The 26,662-nt window shown below is 42.8% G+C and overlaps 1 protein-coding gene across 5 annotated transcripts; it reads right to left on the bottom strand.

The window, feature by feature from the left end:
- Positions 1 to 1,063: 1,063 nt before the first annotated feature.
- Positions 1,064 to 26,278, bottom strand: DEPDC1 (DEP domain containing 1). 5 transcript variants are annotated; one of them, XM_084852239.1, is made up of 12 exons: positions 26,154 to 26,278; positions 24,198 to 24,463; positions 23,473 to 23,623; positions 22,107 to 22,219; positions 21,067 to 21,197; positions 20,163 to 20,210; positions 19,663 to 19,803; positions 18,405 to 19,268; positions 17,724 to 17,896; positions 16,700 to 16,876; positions 12,975 to 13,160; positions 1,064 to 5,469 (listed from the first exon to the last, which is right to left on the bottom strand). In XM_084852239.1, the coding sequence occupies exons 1-12, from the start codon at positions 26,199 to 26,201 to the stop codon at positions 5,329 to 5,331; spliced, it is 2,439 nt and encodes an 812-aa protein (XP_084708365.1). In that variant the 5' UTR covers positions 26,202 to 26,278; the 3' UTR covers positions 1,064 to 5,328. The 5 variants fall into 5 exon arrangements, with proteins under 5 accessions (XP_084708365.1, XP_084708368.1, XP_084708366.1 ...); XM_084852242.1 differs by lacking the exon at positions 18,405 to 19,268; XM_084852240.1 differs by lacking the exon at positions 19,663 to 19,803.
- Positions 26,279 to 26,662: the final 384 nt, after the last annotated feature.

Below are 26,662 nucleotides of genomic sequence, written 5' to 3'. Positions count from 1 at the left end.
GACTATATGCCGATTGATTTCAAGCTGCAATCCTGCCCCTTCAGCCATCCTTCACCTTTTCCAGGGGGGTCATAGACCCTCTTTTGGGAGAAGATTGAGCCAAAGTAGGAATTGAGCACTTCTGCCTTTTGTCATCTATCATTTTGCTATCCTTATTTAGTAGCTGAACCACCATTCTTTCCCTTGTCTAGCTGAAGAAAGCTTTTTTGTTGCTTTCAGCATCCCTTGCTAACATTCTCAGCTTTAGCCTTCCTGATGCCATCCCTGCAATTCTATGCTACCTGCCTGTACTCTTCCTTTGTTGCTTTGCCTTCATTCCACTTCCTATATGTGTATTTTTTTCAGGTCATCTCTTAGCTTTTTGTGATGCCACATTGACTTCTGTTGTCTTCCACCTTTTTTTCTTGTTGGAATTGTTTGTAATTGTGCCTTGAGAATTTCCTTTTTTAAAAACTCCCACTCATCTTGGACTCCTCTTCTCGTTAGAGTCACTTGCCATGGGACCTTACTTAGGATTGTTCTGAGTTTATTAAAATCAGCTTTCTTAAAATCCAGGGTATGGGTTTGGCTACACTCAGTTTTTGCTTCCTTTAGAACCAAGAACTCAAGTATAACATGGTCGCTTTCCCCCAGAGTTCCTGTAACTGCTACTGTGGTTTAACTACAGGTTGTTAACCATGAACAATCCAGAAGTTACAACCCAACAACAAAGCATGGGTTTTCTTCCTGGGTTGTTTGTTAACAAACCATCGTTAAACCATAGTACAGGGTTCATGCATAGCAACAACACACAATTCAACAATAACCCACAATTCAATGACAACCCATATTCTGGGTTGTTGTTACATGAGAACCAGGCCTCAGAGTTGACTAGTAAACTTTTTCTCCCCACATTTGTGTTCACAGATCTGCCACTTATTATGAACAATATCATCCCTCTCTCTCTCATCTATCTAAATTAATTGACTGAACACATTGGTGTTAAGATATATGCTAGCAATATATTTGTTAAGTAGGATCCTAAAAAAAGCTTTAGTCAGTACCAATCATTTTAGCAAACAGAATATATGCAAAGAATTTTAATGAATTTTGAATGAGCTCAGAATAAAACCTTCAGAAATACAACAAAAATGTGTCTTTTTCTTAAAATAAAACAATACAATGGACATTTTAACATACCAGACTTATATTACAAAACATATAGACATATACAAAACATGAAACATATAATGCAGATGCCCTATTTTGGTGGTCATCACTTTTTCTTGATTAAACTTGCTTTATTGTAAAGATCTTGAAAGAAAAACACCCCTTGCCTTTCTTTGGTAGGCTTAAAGTTGGCATAGTAAATATTCATAAAAACAACTTAAACAATTATGCTTATTAGGAGACTCCTTTGATAATTTTGTATTTTTTTCTTTAAAACCCCAATAAATTTGAAGAAGAAACAAAAGTGTCTGGACCTACCAGACTCAAGCAGATTTAAAGTTTAGGGTTCTCCATATTTTTTTCTTCTGCATTCTGCTCTCTAGCAAGACAGAAAAGAGGGAATGCCTTGCAACAGTTTTCTCTTTCTGCATTCACAAAAGTGAAACTCAGACTTTTAGAGCCATTACGCCTGAATAACACATACCGGCTTTTAATGAGTTTCTTTTAGTCTAGTGATATTAATTCTAAAATTGTTTTTAAACACAATTTTTTAAAATTGAAGTACAATTTCTTTTTGTATGTGCTCCGAGACACTATTCTTACTTCCTCTTTTTTTTCACTCCCCCAACTATGACAATATTACTGTTTTACAATTCTTCTCCTGCAGACATTCAGACCAAACCCCAAACCGGGAGTTACTCCAGGTTGTAGAATCCTGCAATTTTTAAACATGAAATCCTACAGGGCAGATTGGGAATAGTTCTTCTCTCTCTCTCTATATGTGTGTGTATGCCAATATGTGTATGTATGTATGTGTATATCTACACACACACACACACGTATGTGTATATATCTCCCAATACAGGTAATAGAGACTTTTCTTTCCATGCAAAGGTTTAACAGGTGTATGGTCTCTTTGCACTTACCTTCTGATCCTGCCTGTCCCTTAGCCCACCACTCTCTGCCTGAACCTGTCAATCACACAGTTTTTCTGCCCTGCAGATTGCTTCGGAGAACTACATTGTAACTTGCCAATTTCTCCATTTCAATGAGCTAAAACAGTCTGCAAAATAATTGCTTTGCACCATTAGGGGCAGAAGAGTGCATGGCTGGGAGGAAGAGGCATATAGGGGTTGTATCCACTGGTGACATTCCACCAGCGCAGCCTTCCACAACCTGATGCCCTCCGGGTGTTTTGGATTACAACTCAGTATTCTTGACCATTGGCCATGTAGGCTGGGGCTGATGGGAGGTGAAGTCCAAAACATCTGGAAGGCACCAGGTGGGGGAAGGCTGTACAGGTGCAATAGTTCTACCTCTTGCAGAAACCTCATTTTCATCCTTGTAGAAGTATTAAGGCCAATGCTTTGATTCAGCTTGTGCTGGCTGTCACACATGCTGTTCTGAAGCTCACTATACAGCTTCATTAGTCCGGGTGTTTTTTGCACTCATTATTCTGCTAGTGGTTGTGCAACCATTAGCAGAACTAGTGCCAGCAACACAGCCTTTATCTGCTTCTGTTGCAAGCAGAACTCTGAAATGGGTAGTGATTTTTCTTGGAAACTATATGCTGATTCTCTGATAACAGCATAATAGTATGTGCTTGAGTTACAAGGGGGCTGGAAAGCTTGGCTCCCTTACCTTTTATTACTCCCCCACACTACTGTTCTTAGGAAGATTCAGGAGGCCTAAGTTGTGGGATACGAGAGGTTCTAAATTTCATAATTAGAGCAATGAATAGAAGCACCAAATCTAGTCCTGTCTAAAACCTAGCTTCTCCTTCAAGAGAAGACCCATAGTTCAGTAGTAGAGCACATGTCTACAAAAGGTCCCAGGTTCAGTCTCTGACAATTTCAGTAGGGCTTGGATATTCCTGCCTGAATCCCCGGAGAGCTGCTGCCCATCAGTGTAGAACAGTACTGAAATAGATTAGCCCATAGTCTGATTGACTCTAAGGCAGCTTCATATGTCTTTAAGTCATGGATAAGCAACTTATGGCTCCCCAGCTGTTTCAACCTACAACTCCCGTCAGCCCTAGTGATCATAGCAAATGGTAACGATCATGGGAGTTGTAGGCCAAAACATCTGGACAGCCACAAATTGCCCACCCTTGCTCTAACTTCAAAAAGAGTAACACACTTGCAAAAAGAGTAACACATGAGCTTCCACCCCAGAGATGTTTGTATTTTCAATATGTTTGCCAAAATCTCTGTAAACAGTCTAGGGTGTTTCTTTGAAATAATGACCTAATTTTTAAAAGAAAAAAGTGATAGCCCTGTCAAACATTTGCATAGAAAATAAGGGTATCCGATCCCAGTAAGGTAATAACATATGCCACATTGTGATGATGTGTTTTTGATCCACTGATAGCTACAGTCAATATGAAACAAAAAGTTCCTTGGGCAGAATCCAACAGGTACTTATGGCCCTGCTAACTCCTTTCCATCCCACCAATTCCGTTGTGCAAGTGGGACCCACTGCTTAAACAAGGGAGATTAAGTGCTTCTAGGGGAAGCCCCAAAACAAGTGGGAACACTTGTTTCTGAAAGGAGGCAGGTCAGCTCCACCAATCTGCCTCCTTCCAGAAACAAGCGTTTCTGCCCCGGAAGCGCTAAATTGCCACTACGCAAGTGGTGGGGGCCACTTGCACAATGGAATTGGTGGGGTGTAAGAGAATCAGCGGGGCATAAGTGTCCCCTTAGCTTTCCACACAAGGTACAGAACCTAACACACCTTCTCATGAGCAGACTCCTCTATGACCATTGCAATTACCCAATGCTCTGGGCTTGTGATTTGGCCCATAATGAACTATCAAATACAGTAACAAGGTGGGGTCTTCCATCTACTATTGCATCCTTTTACATAGCTCTTATAAGTTAGAAAGAACTTCCAAATACTGTGCGTAATGTCAGAAAACGTAGATAGTATAGAATTTCATATACTCCTTATTCTCGCTCCCTTTTTATGATATTGAGTCTGGAGTTACAACTTTGTGTCCAGTTTCTAAACTCGCAGATCCTTCAGCTAATACTCAGTTCTGGCAGTTGGACATGCACTTTCTGATACATTCTTCTCAACATGACAGTGAGTTACTGGCGTTAAGGCAGAATTTATTGAACAAACTTTTGATAAGAGTTTAAATATCTAATTAACTTAAACACTGACATACATACTCTCAACACAGAAGTTCTATAATGTATATACATAAAAAAGGGCAAGGGGAAGAGAAGAGAGAATCTGGGCAGCCTAGCCTTACTACAGAACACACTGGGCTGGATCCAGATTAAAATGTGACAAGTTAGCCCCAGCTTAAGTTCAACTAACTTCATATGGATCCAACCAGTAACCTGAATTGAAAGAAAAAGAACAAAGGCAGTACTGGGGCAAGTTTTAGCACAAGAAATGAAGTGATCATTAGCCACCCATTTCCAATTATTTCAAAAGACTACAGGTGAAACATATTTTCATTGGTATAAGCAATGAATAAATGAATGTTTATGGCTCTTAAAAAAATACAGTCCCCTTTTTCTCTGAAAAGCTTGTCTTGTGCAGAAATGATCAACTTTGTGATCACTATGTTCTATATGATGTTGTAACCATGCTTCATGCCTCCTGTTCTCAGCTGCATGTTGAAATGCCTTTTAAACAACTGGTCTCCAAAGGATGTAGTTCAAATATGATTTACAGTAAGTGCAAAATGCAAAAAGAGTTGTGTATCTAATCAAGTTTCTTGGAAGCATTTTGTTTTCAACCCATCAAAACCCCTACACTTTCACTTACAAATAATAAAGAAGTAACAGTATATATTGAAAATGAACACAAACATCAGTGTATTGTGGTATCTAAAAACACTGAAGAGTTACAATATGTGTGATTCATTTTCACAGTAGTACTAGCTACTACTCTTCTTTCTTTTTTGGCTATTCATATATTTACTGTTACCTTCATTTGCATCTCACCCAACTCAGTTCATACAAAAAAAGAAAAAGAACAGAGTATTTACAGTTGTTGGGTTATTTTGTAAACATCGTTGCCATTTTTCAGGTAAGGAAACTACATATTCTTGCACATTTCAACAAATTCACATTTGTGCATACCCGCTCACTTAAATGTTGTTAATATGCATTTTCCAAAGACGTTGCTTCATGAACAGGAAAATGAGTTCTCCAAAATTATAAATTAATTTCTCATGGTACGAAACTTTGGCTTGCGCAAGCTGAGCATCGGCTGCTTAATTGTGGGCTTGTCTTCAAACAAGATGGCTTCACTTTCTGTGGTTGGAAATCTGTTCCGATAGATCTGGGGATATTCTTTCTGGAACTGAGAAACAAGGTATCAAATTATTTGTATTAAACTTAGCTAAAAACCCATGCTGGAACAGGTGGCTGACTGAAATAGCCACTTCTTCTTAGGTCAGGTATCAAGCCTTGTAAAGATGGAGCTTCCTCTGTAGTCTGGGATGAGCAGGGAGGTGGCCAAGTTTCTTGATGACTCCAAATTATTCAGAATGGTGAAGAGCTCTGGAGGAATTGCTCCAAATTGAGTGAATGGGCATCAAAATGGCAAGTGAGGTTCAATGTGAGTGAGTGTAAGCTGATACACCTTGGAATCCCCCCCGCCCAATATATAATACACACACATACACAAGCACACTAATGGGGTCTGAAGTGGTGGTGACTAACTAGAGAACTTGGGAATGTGCTGGATAGGTCAATGAAAACATCCGCTCAATGTACTTTGGTGGTGAAAAGGAGGAGGAGCTTGGTAGCCCCATCGAGAGCATCTGGGTTGAAATAAATGGAGCAAAGAATAAAAGGAACCTGGTGGTCGGAGTCTACTACCAGCCACCCAATCAAGGAGAAGACAAGGATGAAACTTTTGAAAAGCAAATAGCCCATGTTTTAAGGAAGCATGATTTAGTAGTAATGGGGGACTTCAATTTCCCCGATATTTGTTGGGAGACAAATTCTGCAAAACATGGCCCCTCCAGGAAATTCCTGACTTGTGTGGCGGATAACTTCCTCCTACAGAAAGTAGAGGAAGGAACTAGAGGATTGGCTATCCTTGACTTGATCCTAACCAACAGAGATGACTTAGTGGATAAAGTAGCAGTTACAGGAACTCTGGGGAAAGCGACCATGTTGTACTTGAGTTCTTGGTTCTAAGGGAAGCAAAAGCTGAGTGTAGTCAAACGCGTACTCTGGATTTTAGGAAAGCTGATTTTAATAAACTCAGAACAATGATCAGTAAGGTCCCATGGCAAGCGACGCTAACGAGAAAAGGAGTCCAAGATGGGTGGGAGCTTTTAAAAAAGGAAATTCTCAAGGCACAATCACAAACCATTCCAACAAGAAGAAAAGGTGGAAGACAACAGAAGAAGCCAATATGGCTTCACAAAAAGCTTAGCGATAACCTAAAAACAAAAAAGGACACATACAGGAAGTGGAAAGAAGGCCAAGTAACAAAGGAAGAGTACAGGCAGATAGCACAGCATTGCAGGGATGGCGTCAGGAAGGCTAAAGCTGAGAATGAGCTGAGGTTAGCAAGGGATGCTAAAAACAACAAAAAAGCTTCCTTCAGCTACGTGCATAGTAAAAGGCAGAGGAAAGAAATGGTGGTTCAGCTATTAAATAAGGATGGCAAAACGATAACAGATGACAAAGAAAAGGCAGAAGTGCTCAATTCCTACTTTGGCTCAGTCTTCTCCCAAAAGAGGGTCTATGACCCCTTTGGCAAAGGCGAAGTACAGGCTGAAGGGGCAGGATTGTAGCTTGAGATTGATAGGCATATGGTCAAGGAACACCTAATTACTTTGAATGAGTTCAAATCTCCAGGGCTAGATGAACTGCACCCTAGAGTAATAAAGGAACTGGCAGAAGAACTCTCAGAACCGCTGTCTATTCTCTTTGAGAAATCATGGAGGACAGGGGAAGTGCCAGATGACTGGAGGAGGGCTAATGTTGACCCTATCTTCAAAAAGGGTAAAAAGGAGGAACCTGGGAACTACAGACCAGTCAGTCTGACATCAATCCCTGGGAAAATTCTGGAGCAGATGATAAAGGAATCCATCTGGAAGCACCTTGACAACAATGCCGTGATTACTCAAAGCCAACATGGATTTGTCAAAAACAAGTCTTGCCAGACAAATCTGATCTCATTTTTTGATCAAGTAACCTCCCTTGTAGACCGTGGGAATGCTGTAGACATCATATACCTTGACTTCAGTAAAGCTTTCGACAAAGCGCCCCATGACATCCTGATGAGCAAACTAGCTCAAAATGGGCTAGATGAAACAACGATCCGGTGGATCCACAGTTGGTTACAGAATCGGACTCAAAGAGTGCTTATCGATGGGACCTTCCCAAACTGGGGAGAGGTAACGAGTGGGGTACCGCAGGGCTCAGTCCTGGGCCCAGTGCTCTTCAACATTTTTATTAATGACTTGGAGAAGGAGGTGCACGGAATGCTGATCAAATTTGCAGATGACACAAAATTGGGCAGGATAGCTAATACTTTGGAAGACAAAATTCAAAGTGATCTGGATAGACTGGAGCGCTGGGCAGAAAACAACAGAATGACATTTAATAGGGATAAATGCCAAGTTCTGCACCTAGGAAAAAGAAACCAAATGCACAGTTACAAGATGGGGGATACGTGGCTCAACCACACTACAAGTGAGAAGGAGCTTGGAATTGTTGTCGATCACAAGCTGAATATGAGCCAACAATGTGATGTGGCTGCAAAAAAGGCAAATGCTCTTTTGGGCTGCATTAATAGAAGCATAGCTTCCAAATCCCGGGAAGTACTAGTTCCCCTCTACTCAGCACTGGTTAGGCCTCATCTGGAGAACTGTGTCCAGTTCTGGGCACCGCTCTTGAAGAAGGATGCAGACAAACTGGAGAGGGTTCAGAGGAGGGCAACAAAGATGATCAGGGGACTGGAAACAAAACCCTATGAAAAGAGACTGAAAGAACTGGGCATGTTTAGCCTTGAGAAGAGAAGACTGAGGGGAGACATGATAGCACTCTTCAAGTACTTGAAAGGTTGTCACAGAGAAGAAGGCCAGGATCTCTTCTTGATCACCCCAGAGTGCAGGACACGGAATAATGGACTCAAGTTACAGGAAGCCAGATTCTGGCTGAACATCAGGAAAAACTTCCTGACTGTAAGAGCAATACGACAATGGAACCAATTACCTGGGGAGGTGGTGGGCTCTCCCACACTGGAGGCCTTCAAGACGAGGCTGGACAGCCATTTGTCAGGGATGCTCTGACTTGGATTCCTGCATTGAGCAGGGGATTGGACTCAATGGCCTTGTAGGCCCCTTCCAACCCTACTATTCTATGATTCTATGAAAACAAATTCCATGTTGGATATTATTAGGAAGGGGACTGAAAATAAGACAGCCAGTATAACAAAGCTCTTATATAAATCAATGGTGTGGCCATGTCTGGAATACCATGTGCCATTCTGGTCACCCCATCTCTAAAAAGAAATTGGAGAGCTGGAAAGGGCAACCAACATGATCAAGGTTGGTGATGCACCTTTCCTACAGGAAAAGGCTAAAGCAGTTGCAGCTACTTAGCCCCCCCCCCCCCCATTACGAAAGGGAGATATGATTGAGGTTTATAAAACTATGCATGTATAGATGGAGAGAGAATACCGTCCCCCTCCCCCACAATACTAAATCTCTGGGTCACCCCATGAAATGGTTTGTTAGTAGATTCCAGGCAGATGAAAGAAACACTGACAACTAATTATGGCATTCACTATCACAAGATGGCCATGGAATGGCATTAAAATTAGACAAGAAAAATGCAGACAGGTTTCTCAATAGGTATTAACCATGATATCTAAATGGAACATTATGGTGCATAAAGAATGTATTTTGGAATACCAGTTGCTAGGTAACAAAGTGATGGGCAAGGAAGGTGATGTCATGATCTGCTTGTGGGGTGACCACTGTTGGAAACAAATGCTGGTCTAAATGGACGCTTGGTCTGATCCCACAGCTCTCTTCTTAAATGTCCTTAGGCTCTAACTTCCTATTAAGATCAGGGGTTGGTCATGTTTTATATTGTATCATATGCTAATTGTAACCCTTTACTACTTATAAGCACAACCTTTCTAAAAAGTAACAAAGGCTCTCAAGAGTACATTGGCCATAAATAATAGCATCCTTAAGTTCTGCAAACAAATGGAGCCTTGAGGAGGAAAGGGACCAGATGCCAAGCTAAGGTACAGCTGAGTTTATCTGTTCTTACTGGAGAACTATGAAAGACCAGAGGTACCCACATAAGATGCACAAGCAGCCCATGATTGAGGAGACGGCAGAAAGTGGGGGTGGGTACAGGAGTATTGCCTTTGAACAGTACCTGGGGAAGTGACATGGTATATCCTATTCTGGCCATGCAATTATTTAAGCCTCCCCCAAATACTCTTCTTAAAATGGCCCCCCATAGCTCACTGGTGTTCCAAACTGCTCTCCTATGATTGTGCCAGAGCCCCTGTCCATTGACAAGATGCAAATGCAAATGAAATGAGAGAATCGACAAAAGCAAAAGACACCCATATGTCCAAGACTGATTAGTGATTAAAACTGAAAAACAGTCCAAAACTTCACAGCCTGAAGCGGTAACAGAAACTATTCCTTTCCAGCAGCAAGTATCAGCAACTGATTCTCAGCCCAAAAATATGGCTCATGTGCCAATATTAGGGAGATATACTGGACAAGGACTAAGCAATGCTCTTGTAGCCTGGGATGCTAATGGAAAAGGCCATGTTCACACTCCCTTTTGCCCACAAAGCAGGTACTGGAAGGAGGTCCTATGGACAGGCATGATCAACAAAGAAGTCCTATTCTAGCAAGCAGCCTAAATGCCCATAATGCACTAAGCAATAGTATTTTCAAGTCCATCTAAGGAACCTGGAAAGCTTACTTCTGCTTCTGGACATGCTCTAAACTACACCAGCAAAGTCATCTATTCAGATGGAAAGGAGGGGGTGGTCTTACATAAGTGTATGTCTTGGACCCTTTTTGAGCCTATGGAATAAATTAGTCCCCCTCCCTTCTTGGGTGGAATCCAATTAAGTCCTACTGCTGACAGAACTGCGTTTGCCAGCAGAATAAGAAGGGGGCGTGATTCCCCCTCCCCTCTGCAGCCCCAAATCTGCTCCAGAGGGTTCAGGTGCATAGCTATGTTTGCTGATACATATTCCGGAGGATGATACATGTTCTGAAGGGCGCATGGGGAGGAAGTCCTGTTGCACAAGCAGAAATCCACTTGTGTGCTGTTGGATTCCACCCCTTGGTTCTAGTAGATTTTCTGATGGGCCACATTAATTTGGTTGCACAATTCTTTTGGTCTGGACCCCAAGCCCCCATCTTCACTGGCCTTCCCATGTCAGAACAGTGACAGGGTTTCTACAGGAGATGGGCAAGACTGGTTTACAGCAATTTCCCAGTGGCGATAGGGACCCAACTAGAAAACTGGAGCCAGGAGTGACTTACTAGGCATGTGTAAAAGCTGTTGTATTGCTGGGGCCTTTTTTGGCAGCTGGTGAATGCTTATTCAAGCAGCTCCAAGTAGGAAGCTTCCCAGGGCTGTGAAAAAGAGTTTTGTCAGCACTTGGAAGAGAAACAATGGTTGGTCCTCTCCTCTATTCTATGACTATGAGCTACGGGGAGTCTTGCGCCCATGTCTCCTTTGTGTATAAAACTTTAAGAGCAGGTGCATTTTGCATACTCATAGTTATGCATAGCAGTGTGTCTGTAAAGAATGCAGAGAGAAGGCACATATATATATATATATATATATATATATGCACGCTAATATGACTGTGCGGATGGAGAAATGGATGCTCTTCGATGTGCCTCAGTGCCAATGATTCGATGTGGCTCAGTCCAAACCAAACCCCCATTTCAGCCCATTACTCTTTGATCTTTTGCTAAACACCCTCCTCTGGTATTTCCTATCAATGTAGAATGCAGCTAACTACATCTATGATTAAATGGGCTGATTTTTATTACCGGAGAACTGAATATGTATGCATTAGCCAATATGGCTGTGCATCCCAGATATAACTGGCTGATGGTGGCATTCTGGAGCTAGGACAAATCAAAACATGATAGTTTATGTCATCAGACTTTTAAAGGCTTCCTGTGCTGCAAAATATTGGCTTAAGACTTTTTTCTTTTTTTTTACTACCCAGAATAAAATAACTTCAGTCTATTGAAACATTTGGCTGAATTTAAGAAACATTTCAAATCCCCACAAAGTCTGCATTACTACAAGAAAAGAGTACAGAGAAAAGTAAAAAACAACAAGGTGGTGCTTGAAAAGCTGCTTGTTTAGAGCTGGGCTCCAGTCATAAGACTTGCTCAGTAAGTTCTGGGATAAGTACAATTGTGTGCAGCAGTTCACTCAGAGAAATTTCCTGAAGGTTTCCTGCAGAAGAACAGAAATCCTCTGTACTAAACTCTGCCAAAATGGTTGCACTTTACCACAAAGAAGATTACAATAAACTGTATGCCTGATGAACTTGAATAAACCAGGTTAAGCACTGAGAAAAACAACTACTTACTGAGCATAATATGCATTTTTTCCATTAAAAAAGATGCTTGTTTTAGGGCACAATTCTATGGGTCAGATGCCGATGTAACTCACTCCCCTTTCTGGGAGCAGGGATGGGAGCTGAGAAGCCTTTGGATCTGGCAGATCCACAGCCTCTCCTCTACCTGCCCACCAGCCCACCCCCAACACACCCATTTCCTCCCCAGGTCTCAACGCTGACTTTGTGAGAGGGAGCTGCGATAGTGTTTTCTGTGGCAGCTGGGAGAGGCGGGGTAGGAGATATAGAGTAGCTCTGCTCTGGCCCTGGAGAAGGAGCTCTGCTATGCCCCACTGCCACCCAAGATGCCATCTAGGGGCCATAGGATTTCTCTCAGGGTGCTAGTCATATCAAAGCAGAGGCTGGTTGCAGAAACAGCCTACCAGCGTTCAACCCCTTCAAGGCTGCAACAATCCTATGAGTGTATTTGGGAATATGTCCCACTGAACTCAGTGGAATTTATTTCCAAGTTCATGCGCATAGCACTGGGCTGGGGCAAAGAACGTGTGACTAAGCGCTACTGTTCTATGGTGCCATCATCATCATCATCCAGCACATCCAGTTTGTGAAATGCATTGCCAGTCAGTCCGATATCTTCTGGCAGACCAATAGTCTGATTCTCCATGCCACTGTCAGGTTCCAGCCCCAGAACAAGATAATGCCATTTCTTCTGCAACTCAGTCCGACCTGCATTGGGATGGTAGCTGCTATCATGATAACTGCTGCCGTAGCACGTTCCTGCCTGTTGCAGCTGTGCAAGGGGCTTCTGGGGCAGAAAGCAACAGCCAACTGCACTTCAGCAAAACATCTGATGTGGTGCCATCACCTCAGTGCAGGTACAACCCTGTCCCAGTAGAATGCCTAGTTATTAACAGCAAGATTAAAGCAGCAACTTGGGACAGAGCTGTTATGTCTCTGCCTTACTTGCCAGGGATAAGATGCCACTTCAGTTGAGCCTTATTTGCAACACCACAGCTAACATGGCAACATCAAATGGAGCTGCAGCAGCCTCCAAGCACAGATGGAGCGAAAAAGAACGCAGCTCTGTCTTCTCAACACCTCAAGCATTTATTTCCAGACAGACTGTTTTCCAGCATGGATGTGCCGAAGGCAACTAACTGGTTATGGTCTTAACAAAATTGTGAGGATGATTAAGGGACCTCCTGCTTAGTAATAAAGTCTAAGCAGGTTTTACTGAAGTTATATTCCATTACCTGCTTAAGCTTTTTTTTCTTGTCTTTCAGAGATAATTTTCTGTCCTTAATAATGTTTTCCAAAAGCTCAGCAACTGCTGCCTGCGATGTATAAATCTTTTGTTCATCAAATTCCTGAGAGGTTATCCTCTTGCAGTATGAGTAAGTTGGGAATATGGTGCTCAGTTCTTCATCTAGACATTCCATCTGCAAAAACAAACAGAATCGCGAGAACCTCCTGGAAATTTAACCTGTGCTAGTGCAGTGCATTTGTGAACATCAAGAGTTAGAGTTCAAACCTAAGCCAGAAACTCTTTGAGTGGGCCTTCAGTAAGCCAGTATTCTCTCAACCCTCCATCTGTAATATGGGGATAATACAATTGTCCTGCTTACAGGGGTTGAAACCCCCCCCCCCCCAAAAAAGTACATCACTGAAGGCAACAGTAGAAACTTCTTCTTGACGCAGGAAGACCTAGTGTAGCGGTTCTTAACCTTTAATCCATCACTGTCCACCAAGTACGCAACATCATCAAATGCCCTAAAGCCACAAGTAAAAAATTAGAACATACCAAGAGTACACAGGACAAGACAAATTTATTCTGATTTATGTATATGATACACAGATCTCAGGCATGCACTCAGTGAGAGCCTTCTGCCTGATGGTCATCAGCCAACTCCTTAATGCTAGGTTTATTTAAGTCCAACTGGCACTTCTTTGAGAACTCGTTTCTCCCTTGTCTTCATTGTTATTGAAGTGCCTCCTCCATTTTATTTCTGGAAGCTAATCACGCATACATAACTTTAAACGGGTGGAGAAGTGTTATTTTTTTTGTTGATTTTTGCCCCAAGCAGCTAGGGGTCATTCCTGTTTGATTCCTCTTTGCTGTGTGCCACTTTTTTTTTTTTTTTAAGGACTTGGGGGAGAAATCTAGGATCTGGGATTTTATCCTCAGGATGAGGTGAGCAATATACAGCATCTCTCTTCCACTGTCTGAATTGTCAGAAGCAATTGCAAGAAACTCCAAGAGGCAGCAAAGCAAAGGGAGAAAAGAGAAGCTAGACTTTTGCATTGCCTCTGCTGAGATAGCAGCCCTCCCTCAACTGTCACCCGGCAGCAAGTCATTCCATCAGGCTACCTGAACAGTTTACATCCTAGCAGGTCATTATAAGAACTGTAACTTTAAAAACTGGTGCCTGAGCTTGCTTTTTTCCCCCTCATCCTTCCTTTCCTTGTGTGTCATGTATTTTAGATTATAAGCCTGAGGGCAGAGATGGTTATGATACCTACTTTTGCAAGCCCCTCTGGAACCCTTTTTGTCTAAAGGGCAGGGTATGTATAAATAAATACAGAAGGGTCTGCCTAAAATCTCAAATGCCCCCCATGATTTGCAGACTGCCCCAGCTAAGAATCGCTGATAGGATTGAGAATAATTATACTACAAAGTCACAAAATGAAAAACCCTGCTTATGTTTGATTTCTACCAACCAACAACAAGATCTAGAAGTCTACAGAATTCATTGCAGAAGAAAAACTGAATGATGGCTGAAAAATAGCCAAACCATTTGCACAAAATTTTCACCACATGCCAAATTATAAGTGAAATTTGGCAATCTATAGAAGAACAACAGTGATAAAAGTGCTGCAGTATCTCAAACTCTTTAGCTTCCACAAGAAGCAATCTTCAATGCTCAAAAGAAGCGTCACCCTATAGTAGCAAAGCTTTCCGCAAACTTGGGAGCAACAATTATGCAGTTTTCTCAAACCAGCCATCTGTGAAGATTACTCTCAACAGCCCGTTGCACTTGGTCCTATATTATAGAAATTTGACACATCCAATTTTGCAGCTCATGTAAATACTGGATTCCATTGTTGTCTGTTGTTTTGCATCTTTTACAGTACAGTTCGATATATATGCCTACTCAGCAGTAAGTCCTGTTAAGTTCAGTGGGGCTTATTTCCAGGGAAGTGGGTATATGATTGCAGCCTTAAAGTTTCAGGTCTTGCAGGACAACCTTCCTTCTAAGTGACCAGACAGACTGTGATCATTTATATGAAGCACTTTGAACACTTGGGAGAGAATGCTATAGTTAAAAGTATTAACACTATATTAAAGAATGTGCAGGGTAGGTATACAAGTGAAGCAGTTGAATAATACTCAATGCCCATAAGCCCCCAAACCCGGAGGCTTACGAGCATCTTATGCAGGGCAGGAGGAGCAGCAGAGGCGATCTTCTTGCCCGTCTAGTGAAAGTGTTTTGGAGGGGGAGAGAAGGAGATTGGAAAAAAACAGAATAACTTGTATCCTGGCCTCTCCCGTCTCCTCCCCTTCCCTTTCCCTCCCACCAAAATGCCCCCTTCTCTGAAGTTCTTTCCACGCTGGCTGCAAGAAGGAGGGTGGCTGGAGCGCCAATTCCCAGCTCCAAGGTCAGAGTGTTGTCTCCAGCCTTGGAACTGGGAAACCAAAATATCCTATGGCCTCCTCAGATGGTGGCTAGGGACCATAGGATTGCTCCCTTAATTATAATAATATCCAATATACTAATATACTAATAATATTCTCCAAGTGGGGAGCTTTATGTAGCCAAAAAAGGCACTCTTCACACACCAGATTGAGGTCATCAGCAGGATCAGGGGAACTCCAGGGTTTGCAGAAGGTTAAAAAAAAAACCACTGTAGAAGAAGGAAGGGGTGCCCAAAAGCAGTACAATGAAGACTGAGCATGCTCAGTGAGCCTAAATACTAGCTGATTGTTTGGGGGAATGGAGTATCTTGGAAAAGGGCATGGCTGAAACAGTGAACAAGATCACTCCAGTCTCTCACTTTTTGTTGCAGGCCACTTGTACCTATGATTGCCCAACTATGTGCATGAAGCGTTGAGAATGGTGGAACAATGTCATTTTAGGCAATATTAAAGCAAGTCTGATGCTTGGCTGTTAAAAGCAAGACAATCTCAGCAAAGTATCACATACACACATAACTGCCCTGACCTGAAAGACCAGTGTGTTTTCAGCATCCACTGCCCTCAAAAAGCATTCGGATTTATTTTTATTTTTTGCATTCATCAGACACACAATCAGAGCAGTACAGTACAGTCGAAGCTGGGCGATTTTATGTTCAAGTCACTGTGATCCTGTGACATGGCTCTGGGCATGCATGGGTTTGCTTTTTTGTCTTTATGCCAAACACCAACCTGCCTGTACTGCACTGCAAACTGATTGTGAAAGAGTACAGATACTTCACTACCTGTACACATAGGAACATAGGAAGTTGCCTTATTATGCTGTGTCAGTCCCTTGGCCCATCTAGCCCAGTATTGTCAACACTGACTGGCAGCGGCTCTCCAGGGTTTCAGGCAGGATTTTTTCCTAGTCCTACCTGGAGATACTGCGGATTGAACCTGTGGATTGAACCTGGGGCCTACTGTATGCAAAGCAGGTGCTCTGTCAGCCACAGCGTCCCATCCCCCACCCCCGCACACATACGCCCCTTTGGATCGTTGCCATTACCTCTATATAAAGAAGGAAATAGTGTGGGTTACAGAGTAAGAATATGCTATGTTCTTATATGCTATCCTTTTTAGGAACTGTCAAGCCCTGTATTTTAAGTAAAAACCTTAAGTAGGTAACTTAGGAGAGGGTGTTCTAAGACTAAAGCTGATGAAACAGACGAATTCAGTGGCTACATCTCTGGATCATAGGAAGTTCTGTCTGAAGAGTAACAGACATGCTTTAACCTTCTTTCTCACCTGGGTACTTTTTAATGTTTCTATGTGGTCTTGTACTTCAACCTGTAAATAGGTTGGGACTTCGAGAATTTCTTGATGATGGTCCATTAGAAAGGAAACTAATCGTATGGCAAGCAACTCATCGAGGTCTACTTCTTCTTCACAGCACAATATACATCGTGAAAAAGTCTGTATCATCTGGAAGCATTGAAATGAGCTGTTATGAAACGAAGATTTATACAACGTATTGCATTCCTTACCAAGTCATATACTCTTAACCTTGCCTGGTAGCCAGAGATGACAAGGAACTGCATATAGGCAAATGAGTGGGCTGGCGGGGGAGGGAAGGGCTGCTCCCTCTCTCCCCTGCACCCAGCATAAGAACCAAGTGTGCTGCCCGAGGAGGGAAGCCCCCCAACCCCCCAAGTAAAGAAAAAGTTTAACTACAGTATGTACTTAGTTTAATTCACTATGACAAGATATGGTGATGGCTACCAACTCAGATGGCTTTAAAAGGGGATTACACCAATCCATGGAGGATATGGCTGTCAGGGGATTACACCAATCCATGGAGGATATGGCTGTCAGGGGATTACACCAATCCATGGAGGATACGGCTGTCAATGGCAACAACTATATGCAACCTCCAGGATCAGAGCCAGCATGCCTCTGAATACCAGTTGGTGGGGAACAACAGCAGGAGAGGTCTACTGCCTGCATTTTGGTTTCCCAAAGGCATCTGGTTGGCCACTGTTGGAAACAGGAAGGTGGGCTAGACAGGTCTCTGATGTGATCCAGCAGGACTCTTTTTATAAGCAACAGGCTGCTTCAGGAGGAACCAAATACTCAGTCTCTCCTCTGCCAGCCCACACGAGGCTATTCATTTTGGGGACTTCTTTCCAAGATTGCCTCAATTATTATAATGACAGAACAGAAGGGAAGATCAAGAACTGCAATATGATTATTTACAAAAGAGACTTAAGTCCAATTTGACATATGCAGATACAGTTAAATCAGGCAAGAAAATTTGGGGAAGGAATCTTACCAAAGACCTGGTGCCAACTGTATTGTGGAGGCGTGGCATATCCACATTTTCACTCATTCGAGAGATCATGCGCATTAAGAGCTGAAGTTTTCTGCGATTTGGTGGAGGAAGCAACAGGCAGCAGATCTGCAGGGCTTCAATAGCAACTCTTTCTAAATGAGGCTGCAGCAGATCTAGGGAATGAAGAATCAGGGAGAGACATTACCCTTTGTAACTTTTGTGCAAGTTAATAACCTCACCTGTATTATTGAAACAAAATGAAGACCAAGTGAAGCGTGCTCTATAGTCTAATTACGTGCGTCATCTAGTTGGTGCTGGGAGGCTAATCTAATGATTTAAAGTCATCATCCAATTTCTCTCTTCTCTAGACACTATTTAGATGAGAAAGAATCTAAGTTACTGTACCAGTTACAAATATGATAAATTATTGAAATATCACAGCAACGGCAGGAAAACACACACTGCGTTAGCATGCACTACAGAAGATATTGATGCTTGCACTGGAAAATATTAGTTTAAAAGTTACTTAACCTCACAGGCCATAGGATCTCTTTTGACAGATCTTGCTGAACATATTTATAGTCATTTAAAACCCTGGGACTGGCAAAAAAGCAGAAAAGCAAACTAGTTAGTAAAAAAACCAAACCAAAAAAGCCAGCATGCTCTGGAAAGCAATCTTACGTGATGTGCCAGTCAACAGAAAGGAGCTGGGTGAAAACGTGTTTTCTGAAAGTTGTGTTGCACTTTTGCAAAGTCTTTTATTGATGGCCATATCAGAATCCCCAGGTTTACTCCCTATCTTAGCAACCACTCTGGTAGTACTTTGATGGTTTGGACCAAGAGGGACTACTGGATGTGGTCTCACGGTGATCTCTGCAACTGGAGCGTGTATGCCACACCAACTGGAATGGCTATTTCCATATAAACTCCGAGACCTGCAAAGTTGCTTGGATTTGTAGTTAGCACTAGATAGCTCTTGGTCAGGAACACTCGATGCAGAAACTCTCTTGGTGCCCCAGGTTTGTTTTTGGCCAATGTTATCTGAACAAAGATCCAACAAAGAGTCTGGCTTACACTCGGATTGCAGCAGTTGGTTTTCATTACATGTAAATGCCATCATGTGAATTCCAGCTTGAGAAAGTGTTTTTAATCCATCTTTACTGCACTTGCGTGAGGCAGTCTCTGCAATTCCCTCCAAAGAATAACATCTTGCCTTAGGGTTGAGAGGCAGAGTTTGTTCATTTTTCAGTCTTGAAAGATTTTGACAACTGCCACCTGCTAGTTGGTGAATAGTGCCACGTTTACAAGCCATATTATAGTGCTGCAACTTTATACCACATCCTTTTTCTGCTGTACATGTTTTAGAAACTGTTTCAGATGTCTCAGATCCACCTTTTTTGTCAGTATCACGATGGAGTAAACTGAGCAGAAGACATTCAGTTGATTTGAAAGAGTTTAAGTGCGGAGATTTTGAAAGCTCCAAGTCATTCCGGGTACCAGATTTTCCAGTGGATCTATATGGAATTGTGATGTAGCCACACAAAACTATCAGAAAATGAAATACAAGTTCAGATGCAGGCAGTGTATCAGGACAAAACAAGACAAGCAACATAATCAGAAAAGTCAAGCCAGAGATTAAAGTTCAGTGTTAGTAATGTTGAAATAACACTTGCTCAGTCAGAAGATATTCACAAACATTCATGCAACAGTTAGCCTGTGTATGCAAGATTAAGAACATTTAACAAATCATTCTATGTTCAGCCTTCAGTACAAAGACTAGGATTGCTTTGTTTTTGCACACATAACCAAAACTCATCAACATTTAGAGAGGATTATTTATTCCAAGAAGGCAGCCATGTTTCACTCCGAGTGACTCATGACATTTTAGTCCATCTTCTCAATTGAACAATGTGGCATGCCAGCCTAACTATATACGTACCCAAGATGTTCACAAATAATTCATAGTACTGAAAAGTAAGCAAAGGTTCAGGGAGACTAAGAAAATAGTCTGCAACTGTTTTGAATACATCTCGTTCAAAACCCGTGTATGTTGGCTGGCTCATGTCATTACTTCTAGGCCCTAAAGTGCAAAAGGAAAGGAATCTCAGTAACACTGACAACAACGGCACCTCCAGAATTACAACAGTAACAAGAAACTGTAAGAGGAAGAGCCTCATGTTGCTCCTTGATAAAAACCTCATGTTGACTTTGCGTCAGAGGTTATACCAATGGAATGGTCTTTCTGAACGTGTAGAAAAAATTAAAATTGGCTACAGTTGATCTGTCTGGACGCTGCTGGATATGGCATTAGATGGACCTTTGACAGGATCTACCAAGGCAATTCTTTTAAGTGGTACAGCTTTGCATTCTACGCAACTATATTGCCGTTACTGCTCTCTCATTCATTGGCCTTTCTGCCTTACATTTATCTTAACTTACAGTTCGCTAAACACTTCATAGCTGACAGCACCCAGTGAGGGAGGTCTTCTGCAAGAAAGGGAAAAAAGATTTACCAGTTCTCATTATTGTTCCCAAGAACCAACTTCATTTATTCATCATATTTGTATTCCATCCTTCATCCAAGTTCAATAGCATCCATGGAAAGATACCAAGATAATATCACATTTTAAACCTCACGATAACCATTTGACATAGGCTAGGTTGGGAGTCAGGCTGAGAGTTATCCACTTGGCCAAGGCCACTTTCTTAATAAGCTTCATACCTAAATGGAGATTTGAACATAGATTTCCTGGTCACGGCACCACACTGGCTTGTTTTTAACTGATAAGCAGATTAAAAATATGTAGCTTGAGAAAAGGCACAAGTTCTTGACCTCAACTCTATTTTAATTTATGTATTTCTCCTACTTCTCGCCTGCTTTTCAGAATTTTTTTTTTCCAAATAGACTTTGGAAAAAACTTTGTTCCTTCTTCCTTAGATGCTGGGCTGAAATGCTAAAGTATATTTAGCATTAGTTCTAGTGAAGTCACAGCAGCACCCCAAAAGACATTTGTTGGTTTCAGTTATTAGATTTTAATATTCCCAGGGTGCTCTCAAATGGAAAGCTTATAGCGCTACCAATCAAAATACATTGTGCAGTGACTCCATTTTTCCCCCCTTATCTTTTTTTCTTTCTACAAAAAAAGTTGCAAGAAGTGGTGAGAAAACATGGGAGGGTTACAAATGGAAGACAACAATATCTGGACCCTCCATAAAATTGTACATGGCAGTTGCACAAGAAAAGCCTTGCCTAGAAGCACCCTCAAAGAGAAAAATGTTAGTTTGGTCATGTTTTCAGGAATCCCCCCACCCCATATTTTAAAAATGATGTTATATGACTTACCTGATTTGTCATGTAGAAGAACAACGCCACGTCTACTTGTACTAGTCATGTTGTACATTATGTGCCAAGGAACTACTTGTGCAGGGTGCAAGACCTCTTCTAACGATGGCATACCTAAAACAGTTTGCAAACTGTGGGGAGAAAGGATCAGACAGTTCCACAAATTAGCAAATTACTTTTGGAGCTTCTCAGGAAGGCAGGGTTGTGAAAAGATTCAACACGTCTTGGGGTTTGAGCAACACTGAAATGATAATGTGATCTTTTTACAATGTTGTTCATGCCACTGCCTGTGGGTCAATGTCATGTTTCATGTGGACTTCATCACTGGGTGACAATAGATAAATAAAAAACCAACATCTTAAAATGTAGAGTGTAAAACATAGAGGAAGGGTGGTCATGTGAATCCACCTTGGCTTTCAACATAATGTCTAGTCAGGGGTAGGCAACCTGGTGCCCTCCAGATGTTTTAGACTACAGCTCCCATAACCTCCAGCCAGCATGGGCAATGAACAGGAGTTATTGGACTTGTAGTCAAAAACAACTGGAGGGCACCACATTGTCTACCCCTAGTTCTAAACTAATTCCCACATTGTACTGAAGGGAAGAGATATTCATTAGAACAGATGGAAGCCAGAGAGCTGGTATCTTCAAAGTCCAGGAGCAGTTTTATGAAACATACAGAGACAACACACACACACACACACACACACACAAGTCCTTCTCCAGATAAAGTAGTTCCTTCTTCTAAATACTCTGCGTTTTTAATAGGTCAAGCGATGAAAATGTATCTGTGATTTTTTTTACAGTTTAGTAGGTGTACTGATCTTTAGAAACGCAACTATTTTTAACCACTTTGCTATATAAGCTTGCAAGTTCAAATCATCACAATGCTCTGCCAACTAGGTTAGTATTGAAAGAATGCTTTGAAGGGTGGGCTAATCATTGGGACACCACAATTATCTTTGCCTCAGAAGCAAAAAATTCTGTCCTTTGGTACAATGGGAAATGATGGGAGGAAGGAAAACCACACATCTACTCACTGTATCAAAACAATGTTTCTCCAAATTTCTTCTGTGTCTGCTTGGGTTATTTGCCTGCTGTATGCCAACCTTTTCTCTTCCATTGTTTCACTTTTCATATTTTCTATGTTCTCCTGCGAAGGGGCAATAACAAATGTGTTATTTAGGCTGTCTAATAATTGAGGAGTTTGGACACAAGCAGGGGACTGCTAGTGCTCATTTCCACACTCAGTCATTGGGCAGGTGACCATTCCAACATTTATCTCACAACAAAAGTCTATTGAAAGTTCAGAATCTGCCATTACCTTTTCTCCCTTTAAGTAAACAGGTTACACAAAACAAACAGCAATCCTGCATGACCGTACAGGGCTCAGAAGCTGTTTCCCGTGCACAGCACAATTTCTGCAAGCGATACTACCGTTATCAGTCAGATCAGGAAGATTTGGGGTTTGATGCAGAGGACCTCTCTTTGTCAGAGGAAGCATCTCAGGATCCAACCCATTAAAAAAATACTCCTGGCCCGAGTCAAGAGGCTTTCTAAATGAGCGAACAAAGTGGCATGTAGATGTTAGCCAAACAAATCCTTCATCATACAATGGTCTCCAATCTGTAGAGTCTCAGGGTAAGGACTGTGATCTAAAGAAATAAACTCCTAGGGCAAGGGTGGGGAACCTGAGGGCTGAATTCAACATCAGACAAGCTCTCGGAGGGCACATACTAGCAGTGGGCAGGGCTGAAGGGGTGGGGCCAAGAATACCAGCATATTGTAGCTCAAGGCTCTTACTGCTAAGCTTTAGGAGAGGCATTTCAACTTTTTACACTGGAGAAAAAACTGTACAAAGGCTGGGAAATCACTAACCAGTTGGTTGGTGGGGGGAAGGGGGCATGCCCATCTAGGGAACCCAGGGGGCTGAACTGGGACCCCAGGAGGGCCTGAGGTTCCCCACCCCTGTCCTAGGGACTCTAGAAACAGGAAATGTCTTCCACGTTCAAAGGGCAAGATATGCACTTGCTGAATTCTGACTTCTGTGATTATTTGATTGGATGGGCCCCCAACTCTGTACTTGGTGTAGGACATTAAGCTTTTTCTCTGGGATATCCTAGTCTAAGTGGGCAGGTGTGGAGAATGGGACAAACCCTTTCATCCACATTTTGGGTTTACTTGGGACTGCTGACAAGTCTGCTTAGGAATTCTCCCGCGCAGATTCAAGAGCAAGTATCCAATGGTCTGTTGTTAATACAGATTTACTGATGACTCAACCGTGCATTGCCAAGGGACACTACTAGTAAGTATACCATGCACACATTGTGCACAGTGAACCTGTCTGCTAATTAATATTAGCTAAATGTAACATGAGCTAAATGCTAGTTAAGAATAATCTATTACCTGACATTCCCGAAATTCATATTTTTGGGGTGTCCTCCTGGAGTAATGTGGTCGTTTAAACATACTTTCTGTTCTTTTAGACATATTATCCGTGTTCTCACTCAATGGACACCGACGTGGCAGAATTCTGATTGGAGAAGCTGAAGGAAATCTGTAATTTCACACATAAAAGCTCAACATTACAATATATCAGTTTAAGCAAAATTTAATTTAGCTTCCTGGACTATCCTGAAGAGAGGTTTGCCTCTCAATGTAATAAAATATTTAGGAAAGCATAAATACTTGCTGACAAATTGTTGACAAAGTCAACAATGTTAGACAATAGATACATCTGTCACGTACAGATGCCATAAGGTAAAAAGAATTATTCTGGGAAGTCATGGTGGCTTGCTTTACTTCCTGGAGCACCATCCCTCCCAATTACCCACCTGGGCGTGACTTGTCATGTCATCTGAACCTGGGCAGCATGGCATATTTGAGGGGGAACAACCCTCAAATAACTCTACAACAGACAAACAGTGAACCAGCCCTGCATCATACAACTAGATTTTGATCTTATGCTGCAGTTAATTGTCAATTCCATATCCTAGTTAAGGTGGAAATTATGAACACATTCACATCACATGACTCTTTGTAGTAACTCACAAAATAGGGAAATCAATTGAATGTTTGTATTCAAGTAATCCATTTTTTCCCCACATCCTGACCGTATGACAGCATATTACCTGTACAAGTTATGGTTGTCATCCAGATTTTCTGAGCCCCATCTCCCTTTTATATCCTCAATCACATGATTTTTGAGAAATTTCCTTAACAGTTGAATAGTTTGCTGCCTAGTAACTTCTGGACCAAAGTTTCTGTTATTCCTGAGTAATTGATGAAGCCAGTCAATTGCTTCCGCTGCGGTAAAACAATTCCCATATTTTTTGAAGTGTTGCCTATGTTTCTTTCGTGGCATTTCGGCCCGAAAATGTTTAGTAATCTCATTCCACTGCAAGACAAGGAGAAGTGAAATTTAGGTTTTTAAAACACCGCGCCCCCCAAACAGCAACAAAAACCTCAACATAATCTGTAATTTGGAATGGGTTTTATGACATTATAAAGCTCCCTAACATATATGCACAAACCCCCAGATGTACAAGAAACCTGCATGCTGTGTATCAAGGAATTACTAAAGCAGGGCAACTCAACTGCAAAGACGGTCAAAACTGCACTTAAAATCCACCTTTTAACCATCTCTCCTGCAAGTAAGATAGGCCTGCTAGAAGGGTGTTAATGGTTAACTACGGGCTGATTTGCAATATTATAAAAGTGCTCTGAAACATGGATTCACTATGTGTGCAAAGAAGTAGTCAAGTGATCACGCCAAAGTCCTGGTTCTTTAATGCAGGCGTTTTGCCATACCACTCACTACACATTTCCCCTTAACACCCTATCAATGCATGCTTATAAGTGATTTTAATGTGGATTAAAAGCACTTTAAAGACTAACACATTTATGATGGCATAAGCTTTAATGAAATATTATCCTGAATATGTGTGTGTGTGTGTACACCCATGGTGTGGAGGGCTTTTATACAGTGAGGTCAGAAGGAAATGAAAGGCAGTAAATAGAGATAGTGACAATTCTTTACTGTTCACAACTACCCCCCCCCCCGCCCCCCAAGCATGTGTTTATATGGAACAACACTTCATGCATCTAACGGAGTAGACTGCAGTCCACAAATCTTTTGCCGTAATAAATTTGTTCGTATTTCAGATGCCACAAGACTAGTTATTTTTGCCACAACAAATGAACACAACTACTTCGCTGGAAACAATGTGGATTAACAGTCACCTTGTGTGTATGACCCTAAGCATGCAACCCTAGGGGAAAGGGCAAACGAAATTAAGAAAACCAACTTCACTAAGGATGGACTTGAGAATTTTCTGAACACGTTTAGGCTGCACTGCTATTGCATACTTCCTTGGCTGCAAGTCTCACTGGAACTCAGTGGCACTTACTTCGAAGGAGGCATGTATGGGATCACTCCCGTTAGTGGCCCTAAATACAACCCACTTCTGGGAAGGAAACAAGCTGCAGTCTGTGTACAGGGGTGTGCAGTGTGGCGAATGATGCGCACGGGCGTTACACTGCGCGTACATGCGGTGTTTGGGGGGGGGGGTTGCAGCCAAATGTGGCCTGCTAGCCTGTAGACGTGACGAAAAAACCTGCACGCGTGATGGCGGTAACATGCGCAGACCTACGGCACAGACCAGGGCGCCTTCCAGATGTGTTCGGATGACAATTCCCATCCCCGTCGCCCATTGTGGCTGAGGCGTATGGGGGTTGTAGCCCAAAACATCTGGAGGGCGCCGGGTGCCCACTGCTGGCCTGGCGTCCGACAGACTGCACGTTGCCCCCTGAAGCCTTTCTCGCGTGGAGCACCCGCAAGGCCAACTTCTCACGCGGCGGATTTGTACTTCAGGCGCCGCTCTGCGTCAACAGGGCGGCTGCCGTGGAAGCGGCCTCCCCTGGCGGCCCTGGGGGCGGGCGGCAGGAGCGTTTGCCCCCTTCCCCAGAGTCTGGCCGCCCCCCATTCCCCTCCTCTCTCTCCCTTCGAGGATCCTGGCCAGGAAACGCGTCCCGCTCCTGTAACATCTCTCGCCCGGGACGGAGCCCCGCTCCTCCGCCCTCCTTACCAACTTGGTGGCGCGGTAGGGGCCCGGAGACACCACCCGGCCCTCCATAGCGCGCCCCGAGGGGGGCGGGGGGAAGCAGGCCAGCAACGCCGGACGCCGACCCCACTCCAGCCAACCGCCGGTCTGACGGTTCGAACTGCGCCCCGGAGCTTCTGATTGGGCGAACGCTGGACCACGTGACAAACACGCACCTACGCCCGCCCGCCCGCACAGAGCGCGACGCTGCTCTGTCAGTTGGAGGGGGCGCGCGTGCGGGACGCAGGTAGGTGACAGTTCTTGGGGCGGCGCGGGGGAGGTGGTGCGCGCGGTCTGTTCTTGCGCGTCTTCTTCCTCCGAAGTCTAATGAGGCTGGGAATCTCCGCAGGGGACAACGAAGAGAAAAGGCGGGACGTCCAAAATCTCTGTTAAGGTCTAAGAGCACAGCCCTGTCTGGAGGAACCCCGAGGTTTGCGGAGGCGCAAAAGCACTTTAGGGGGGAACTCTTCCTCCGGCAAGCAGCCCAGCGGCGA

Source organism: Heloderma suspectum, chromosome 4 (assembly GCF_057233095.1).
Source record: "Heloderma suspectum isolate Gila_16-S chromosome 4, 16-S_ref, whole genome shotgun sequence".
Taxonomy (NCBI): domain Eukaryota; kingdom Metazoa; phylum Chordata; class Lepidosauria; order Squamata; family Helodermatidae; genus Heloderma; species Heloderma suspectum.
Note: the sequence above shows the minus strand (reverse complement) of the source record. Positions and strands in the feature narration are given on the sequence as shown.

Excerpts from the sequence above, each read along its gene's own strand:
- DEPDC1 (XM_084852239.1), bottom strand. The coding sequence starts at position 26,201 with ATGGAGGGCCGGGTGGTGTCTCCGGGCCCCTACCGCGCCACCAAGTTG. Across the intron at positions 19,804-20,162 it reads TATGAAGTGTTTAGCGAACT|GGCCTAGAAGTAATGACATG; the intron begins GTAAGTTAAGAT and ends TTTGCACTTTAG. Across the intron at positions 17,897-18,404 it reads TCTGTTGACTGGCACATCAC|ATCTGCTGCAGCCTCATTTA; the intron begins GTAAGATTGCTT and ends TTCATTCCCTAG.